General features: G+C 32.6%; 1 protein-coding gene across 1 annotated transcript; it reads left to right on the forward strand.

Moving 5' to 3' along the window:
- The first annotated feature begins 6,500 nt into the window (after positions 1-6,500).
- LOC105308220 (olfactory receptor 5M3) lies at positions 6,501-7,535 on the forward strand. Its single transcript, XM_011384062.2, has one exon. It carries the CDS (start codon positions 6,536-6,538, stop codon positions 7,466-7,468), a length of 933 nt encoding a protein of 310 aa, XP_011382364.1. The 5' UTR covers positions 6,501-6,535; the 3' UTR covers positions 7,469-7,535.
- The last annotated feature ends 1,504 nt before the right edge of the window (positions 7,536-9,039 follow it).

Genomic DNA, 9,039 nt, shown 5'->3' on the forward strand with positions numbered 1-9,039 from the left:
TGATTTCTTTTAACAGGGTCTTGTAGTTTTCATTATATAGGTCCCTCACATGTTTTATTAAATTTATTCCTAGGTATTTTATTCTTTTGTTGCAAATGCAAAAGTAATGATTTTTCTACTTCTTTTTCTGACACTTCATTATTAGAGTATAGGAACGCTATAGATTTTTGAATGTTGATTTTGTATCCAGATTCATTACTGTATTTGCTTATTGTTTCTAGTAATGTTCTTGTGGAGTCTTTAGGATTTTCTATACAGAGAATCATTTTATCTGCAAATAGTCATGGTTTGTCTTCTTCGTCTCCTATTTGGATGTCTTTTATATCTTTCTCTTGTCTGATTGCACTTGCTAGGACCTCCAATGTTATACAGAATAACAGTGGTGAGAGTGGACAGCCTTGTCTTATTCCTGATCTTAGAGAGAAGGTTTTTAGTTTTTCACCATTAAGTATAATGTTGACCTTTATTATGTTAAGGTACTTTCCTTCTATACCGATTTTGTTAAGTGTTTTGATTGTAAATGGATGGTATATCTTGATGAAGGCTTTTTCTGCATCTATCGATATGATCATATGATGCTTATTTTTAAATTTGTATATGTAGTGAATTACATTAATTGATTTGTGTATGTTGAACCATGCTTATACCCCCGGGATGAAGCCCACTTGATCGTGGTGTATAATCTTTTTAATATGTTGCTGCATTCGGTTCACAGTATCTTATTTAGGATTTTTGCATCTGTGTTCATCAGAGATATTGGTGTGTAGTTTTCTTTTTGTGTGTTATCTTTACCAGGTTTTGGTATCAGAGTAATATTGGCCTCATAAAATGAGTCGGGAAGTATTGCTTCCTCTTTGATTTCTTTGAAGAGTTTGAGGACAATATGTACTAAATCTTCTTTGAATGATTGGTAGACAAATTCACTGGTAAAGCCATCTGGTCCGGGACTTTTACTTTTTGGTAGGTTTTTGATGATTGTTTCAATTTCCATACTGCTGATCAGTCTATTTAGATTTTCCAGATCTTGATTAGCTTAGAAAGATTATATTTTTCTAAGCACTGTTGCATTTCTTCTAGGTTATTAAATTTGGTGTTATATACTTTGCATAGTATTCTTGTATGATCCTTTGTATTTCTGCAATATCAGTCATAATTTCCCCTCTTGCATCCTTGATTTTGTTTATTTGTGTCCTTTCTCTTTTTTCTTTAGTGAGTCTAGCCAGGGGTTTGTCAATTTTATTAACCTTCTTAAAGAACCATTTATTTTTTCTATTTTTTTTTTGTTTTCAATTTCATTTATTTCTGCTCTAATTTTGATGATTTCTTTCCTTCTGCTGACTTTAGGCTTCATCTTTTTTTCCCTTTCTAGGTTTTTAAGGTGAAGCATTAGGTTGCTTATTTCAGCCCGTTCTTGTTTTCGGAGATAGAGTTGTAATGATATGAACTTTCCTCCTATATTGCTTTTGCCATGTCCCAAAAGTGTTGATACACTGTACTATCATTATCATTCATTTCTATGTATCTCTTGATCTCTCTTTTTATTTCTTTCCAGACCCAGTTATTCTTCAGTAGCGTGTTGTTTAATTTCCATGTATTTGTGGTTCTTCCTGATTTCTTTTTGCAGTTGATCTATAGTTTCAGAACATTATGATCAGAAAATATGGTTGGTATGATTTCAACCCTCTTATATTTGTTGAGGCTATCTTTGTGTTCCAGTATGTGACCGAATAATTTTTAATAATAATAAATTAATAAAAATAGAAAAATAAAAGAACTCTAATGGTCTCTTATGTACCTAGAATAGGTGTAGGTTTGTGATTATATGTTATTATTTTAAAATATTTAAATCAAATATGAATTCACCATGTCTTGCTATAATTATAAACTCTAAGCAATGTTAATATAAATGCATACTATGTGATTTTACGTTTTCAAATGTATATTAATTATTTATTTAAATGGCGTTTATATGTGAACATGCTTGATATCCTATGACTTCCATTTAAGATCCTATTTATGTCTCACCTTATAATGACTATCAGAAGGTTATAAGAATCTCATTGGTATTTTGGAAGTTAGAGTATATTTCCATAAATATATTTTAAAATGTTTTCTTTAGAAAATTTGGGGGAGATGTAGAGATATGTTTACTGTGTTTTTTCTTTCCCTCAACTCCATAAAGACTATGATAGAATATATCATGTACCCCTATACTGGAAATGACACTCCTTTTAGGTTAGGTATTGAGATTTTTGGTCTGCCCTGTTAAAAGGTACTTGTTAATGGTAATTAATGGTATAAACTCTGGAATTAAACTCTGGAGTCAGTAATCTAGTCTTCAATTTATTGAAAGTGTGACCTTGAGTAAGTTGCTAAATCTAAGACTCTAAGTTTCTTATCTATAAAATGGGAATAATAATGATTACAAGAAGTTGTTATGAGAATTAAATTAAATTAACATAGTGTCTGGCATGTGCTAATTTCAGTAAATGCTTTATTATTACTATAATTAAGTTCCTAGTTTTCCATATTTATAAACTGAGCAAGTTAAAGCAGATGTATCTTTTCCTGCTTTGATAAGCTATAATCTTAATTATAGGTAATAATACTAATAATAATTTCACTGGAAAAGGCAAGTGGGACAGACTATAAAATAGAGGACACAAGATTGGCTTAGACAGGTTGAGTATTGCCAAGTCTAGTGTGATGCAAACACCCAAAGCAAATTTTGTTATTTGATCCCAAGACACACTCAAAAGAACCTGTGCCTTTGAGGAAAATAAAATTGTGCCAATCTATTATTTAAAAAAAAAAAAAACTCAACAGTCATCTCTTCCTCTAGAGATGTACTTTCCCCAGGTCACTTTTAGACAAAAGCTTTTTAATTGCTTCTTTTTTCTTAAGGCAAAGATTTGAGGGAAACACAGACTCATGGTTTCTCTTTTGTCTGGTATATAAGTTATTTTCCCATCCTTATACAACATTCAGTTTTCAACTCTGCATCCTTATTGGGGATATTTCTCTTCATTTTCAGGTTGGTATACAAATTTATCTATTTGGATTGTTAGATGAAGGTTGCATCTTGGATTTTATTCTTTTATTAATTAACATCAATTATTCCATATTTATTATGTGTGTAGGGGTGTTATTTGTGTATGAGAAAGAGAAACAGAAATGAGAGAGACAGAGAGAGAGGCAGAGAGAGACAGAGAGGGAAGCAGAGAGAGAGAGAGAGAGAGATGGAGAGAGAGGAATTTTCTACAGAGATTTGATTAGTACAAATTATTAATGGAAGCTACAATTACCAGTTCATTTGATAATAATTTGCCTTATATATTTATTAAGTGTTAATGTATAATATCTCTTTTCATATTCATTAACACAATATGAAATGGAGGGCCAGGGGAGGAAGGGAGCAATGGTGGGAATAGTTTTATGAACTATATAGATGTACTATAAACTTGAAACTAATGTACTATATACTTGAAACTAATGTAAATAAATAAATTTAAAAAAATTAAATGAATATTATTATTACTGTTATATTAAAGCATAGAGAAACTAAAAACAAACAAACAAACAAACAAAAAACCCTGTCCAAGTTCATAAAATTAGTCATGGAGCCAGAATTCAACCATGGTCTGACAATGAAAACAGAATTCTTTTAACTGGAATATTTATTGTTTGGGGGGCAAAAAAAATATCCACATTTATTGGTAATTTAATTTCAAATACAGAATGATACAATATGGGAAGTTTGTGTGTATATTTTGCCTTTAGATGGTGAGGAAAATTCTCTCAGTGCTTGTGAGGTCCTCAAACCACGTATTTCTTTCCAGATGCTTGTGAGGTCCTCAAACCGTGTATTTCTTTCCAGATCTCAGACTCTTTAAGATCAGACTAACCACTTCACTTTCCCCATGAGCTCACCATCGTTCTCTGTTACCTGGCTAATCACCACTTGTACTTAGCTTTTGCAAAGTACTAACACCAACCATCTTTTATATCCCTTTTCGAGATGAACTGTCTGTGGTGCCATGCAATCAAATCTGAAATCAAGGAAGAAATGAGTCATCATAGGTAATCGATACCTGCATAGTAGCCTTTTGTAACACTGTCACATCAACTGTGAGAGCAAAACACCATTCATCGTATTCACTTAGTTGCTTCTCATAATGCAACTGATTTATAATTTTCTTTGCATTTAGTGTTTTTTCGCTTTTTGTTTTTTTGCTTTATGGAAATTGCATAAGTGACACACACAATTAATGTGAATATCTCAGAACTTTTGTAAAAAAACCAAATTAATATGAATGTATTAATATAAAACTTTCATATTACTATTTTTTAAAGACTTGCAAATATATACCTTTAAGAAGGTCATTTAACCTTCACAACATTAATGACAAATTGGTAGAGAAATCATTTTAGCCAGTTTATTAATACACATGCTATACTATGAATTGTGAGCTGAACAAGAACAAAGCAAATGCTATTGATTTAGTGTTAATATAATTTTAAGGAAACTCTGCTTTATGCATAGATTGATGCTCAACTATAAATCAATATGATCACATATATTCTCTAAGCATTAATTTATATCTGTATGTCTGTGTATCCTTAAATCCAAATGGTCATGTCAAAACTGAACATTGAAAAACTCTTGAAGAGAAGAATAAGTCTCATGCAGATAGCATGAAGCCTCGGGACTGGTAGTAAATGGGTAGAAGACACTAAGATTATACAAAGAGTGATAGTCTTTATATTAGAACAAAAAAATTTAGTTTATGGAATTTTAGGCAATATTTTTATTTCTAAAATTTGTAAGCTGTTAATTAATGCCTCAAAATTTCATTAATTAGCCTGAGACTCTGGAGTCATGTAGTCTCAGCCTAATCTACTTTGGTTGGTAGCTTTCTCCATTCTCCTGAAAAAACTTTCCTTTCTAAATGATGTGAGTGGAAGGTAGTGGATTACTTTTATGGATAAAAGTCTGTTCATTTTGTGTGGAAATAATGGAAATAAAGTTTATCTTCTTGTCTGTTATTACCTAGCCACTACTCAGCGATAACTGTGAATAAGGTCTTTCAAATTGCATTTGAACAAAGTGTAATCCTGGAGGTTAAAGTAAGGGTTTTGAGAATAACAATTTGCCCTATAAATGACATTTAGCCTTTGGAAAGCTTGACACAATTCCATCTCCAATAAATTTATTAAATTTATTGTGCCTTTGAAAAGCTATCTCAAAATTCTTATTGATAGAATTACACTGTGTCCTATAGAACATAAACACTCACTGGTACTAACAGAATCTCTCTCTCTCCTTTCTCTCTCTCTTTCCCTCCCCTTCCTCTCATTTACAAGCTAAGTGAGCTAGACTAAGAATATAGAATTCTTTCCCACAGAACTTTTCATAGTTTAACTTTACTAGGTGGATTGTGTATCTCTAAGAGAGTAGACAGGATATAAGATTTCTCACTATTATTTGATGAATAAACTCTTTCTCCATAATACCTGTTAACATCATGCAAGGCAATAGTGTTTTCTCAAGAATTTAATTTGTAAAATATTGTTCTGGAAGACATTTCATATAATATAAACTATGTTTGAAAATAAATTTGCAAAGTATCCAAAAAGCTTTTCTAGAAATCCATTGGATGTCCAAAGAAGAGCCAATTACATTCCACTTTCTGCCCGAGTATAACTTTGTAAGAATATAACATGGTTTTAGAAAGTTTACTTCTATTAATACCACTATAATTAGTGACAATTAATCTCCTTGTCTTACTTATCTTTGAATCTCCAGAACATAAGAGTGGATCATATCTAGTAGATTATAATTATATATTAGATATTAAAGAGTCTGTATGCAGGAGATATGCATAATGTATGAATATGTATGAACATGTATAAATGGTTCACCCCTTTTCCTTGGCTTTGATGATAACTGTGGTCAGTTTGTCCCTCTTCAATTTAAATGAGAGCAAGTATGATGTTAGTTTAAAATCATATTTTTATCTGACATTTAGGACTGATGAATTATTTAGTTAAGTGGCCTTTGTCTCAAATCATAGAGAATATGCTTATAATGAAAAACAGATGAGGTAAAAAAATATTTTTGAGTTTGGGTCTAAAGAATTATAACTCTCCATAAATATCTTAAAAATGGGAAACAGCCAAACATCCCAGCATTGGAAACAAGAGATGTTTAAAATGTCTTCATGGAAATATGGTTAAGCACAATATTTAGTACTAGCTTGTTTCAATCACAATATTTTGTATAACTGTTACAAAATAAGGCCTATGTTTTTGTTCAGTGTAATGAACTTCAGAGAGCCTGTTACATAGCTAGTTCTCAGAAAAGATTTGCTAAAAATAATGGTAAAGTGCAGTCATAGATACTTAATAAAGGAAATAATGAAAGTGGGCATGGATAAAAGTATAAATTTAAAAATGAGCAATACCCAATTTTTAAATTTATTTCCTTTTTGTTATCACAGAGATTTGTAAGTAACATTGACTTAGAACTGAAAAAATGCTCAATTTCACCGATGTGACAGAATTTATTCTTTTGGGACTAACCAGTCATCAGGAATGGCGAGTTCTCTTCTTCATCATTTTTCTTGTGGTCTATATTATCACCCTAGGGGGCAATATCGGCATGATCATGTTAATTAAGGTCAGTCCACAGCTCAACAGCCCCATGTACTTTTTTCTCAGTCATCTGTCATTTGTTGATGTGTGGTTTTCTTCCAACGTCACCCCTAAGATGTTAGAAAATCTGTTATCAGAGACAAAAACTATTTCTTATGCTGGATGTTTGGTGCAGTGTTTCTTCTTCATTGCCCTCGTCCATGTAGAAATTTTTATCCTTGCTGTGATGGCCTTTGATAGATACATGGCAATTGGGAATCCTCTGCTCTATGGCAGCAAAATGTCAAGGGTTGTCTGCATTCGACTGATCTCTTTCCCTTACATATATGGTTTTCTGACCAGCCTGGCAGCAACATTGTGGACTTATGGATTGTACTTCTGTGAGAAAATTGAGATCAATCACTTCTACTGTGCAGACCCACCTCTCATCAAAATGGCTTGTGCTGGGACCTTTGTAAAAGAATATACAATGATTATACTTGCAGGCATTAACTTCACGTATTCTCTGACTGTAATCATCATTTCTTATCTGTTCATTCTCATTGCCATCCTACGAATGCACTCTGCGGATGGCAGACGGAAGGCCTTTTCTACCTGTGGGTCCCATTTGACAGCTGTCATCATATTTTATGGGACTCTCATATTCATGTATCTCAGACGTCCCACAGAGGAGTCCGTGGAGCAGGGGAAAATGGTGGCTGTGTTTTATACCACAGTGATCCCCATGTTAAATCCCATGATCTACAGTCTGAGGAACAAGGATGTGAAAGAAGCCATGAACAAAGTGATCCACAGAATGTGTTTAACAAAATAAAGTAAAACAGTTAATTTTGTCGTCTATATTTCATAAGTATTTGCTTATCTACAGGCTATTGCTCAGTACATAGTTAAAGACTGGTTTATTTTCTCCGTAATAAGTGAGAAGGAACTCAGGAGCTCTGGGTACTTGGGTACTGAGGAATGCAGAAGAAAAGTTTGTATGCATAATTCTGCTCTTAAGTTTCCGGACTAAATTGAAAGAGTCTTATGAACAACCTTGATTGGCATTCTGGATCTTTAATTTGCCAGCTATCTAAACTTGATAGAAAAACTTAACCTCCTAGTTATTTTACATATGCATATTTTTATTCTTCAACAGAGAAATAATGTTAGTTACAGTCCTATAGAGGTGGTGAGATCATACTTATAAACTGTTTAGAGGTGAAACTGCACAAATAATTTCAATTTTTTTTAGCATGTCATATGAGTCAGGCATTGTGCTAGGGGTTATCCCTATGTCATCTGATGTCATCACACCACACTGTGAGATAATACTTTCTCTACTCTATGGATGAATATTGAGAATTGTCATTTACCCAAGGTCATGTAGATAAGGTGGTAGAGCCAAGATTTAATTCCTGATCTATCTGACTTTAAAGCTGATGCTCTGCCGACTCCCAGAAAAGCCTAAACTCAGTGAGACAAATTATTCTACTCCAACTTTTTTCACCAAAAGCCTTCACTTGTAGTCATTCTACCTAAATGTCTTCAAGTGATCTAAACCTTTGAGGTGTTTGACATCTATAAAAAAAATAGATGCATAGGGCATAAATTTCTGTCATTGTGCATCCTGACGGTGTTAGAACTGTGACACAACAAAAAAGAAAGTACTGAAATTTTACTTGGTGCAAACCAAGATAAATTTTTGACATGCATAATTGCCAAGTATAAATGAAAGAGAGCACAATCCATGTGAAGGTGAGAGAGATTATAGCATGATATCAAGATTTTGATTTGCTAATTTTATTAAAAGAATTATTCTTCCAGTTAACACTCTTTAACATCTCCTTCCCCTGAGATGTTTCAGGAACTATAATCATTATTTCTTTAATAATTGTTCGATTAGTTCCCTGGGGAGGTGCTCTCAGTGTTCCAAATTCTATGATAAGTAGTGAAAAATGATCCTCCGCTGTTTTCTTCTGCTGAAGGTAAGTCTGCAAATTGCTCACTCTGCAGTACAGATTAAAAGCTCAAATCTTTTATTTTTTCATCCATATTCTGAAGAGAAGACCAAGACCTTATTTGTAGACCTATTCATTACTACAGTCCTTTGTTGTGTGAAATATTCTTATTTCTATCCAGAGCTTATTAAAAACATTGTAAGAATGAATTTGTGAGAGTGGGGATTTACGAATTTTTTATTCCTTATTTTTTCCCTTTCCTTCTACTGTACAAATTCCATTGATTTGCACATCTTTGTTTTAAAATCTCTGTGAATAGAATTGAGGATATCGTGTCAGTGGGAATGATTGGATCGGTAATTATACCTTTACGGTTTTTCTTCAAGGAAAACTCCTAAAAGGTTAATAAAAATGAATTTGTATTGTTATTTATAAATTACATATT

The sequence above is a fragment of the Pteropus vampyrus genome, unplaced genomic scaffold, assembly GCF_000151845.1.
Source record: "Pteropus vampyrus isolate Shadow unplaced genomic scaffold, Pvam_2.0 Scaffold559, whole genome shotgun sequence".
NCBI classification, from domain to species: domain Eukaryota; kingdom Metazoa; phylum Chordata; class Mammalia; order Chiroptera; family Pteropodidae; genus Pteropus; species Pteropus vampyrus.

Bases quoted from the DNA above. Each gene is read 5' to 3' on its own strand.
- LOC105308220 (XM_011384062.2), top strand. From the start codon at position 6,536: ATGCTCAATTTCACCGATGTGACAGAATTTATTCTTTTGGGACTAACC.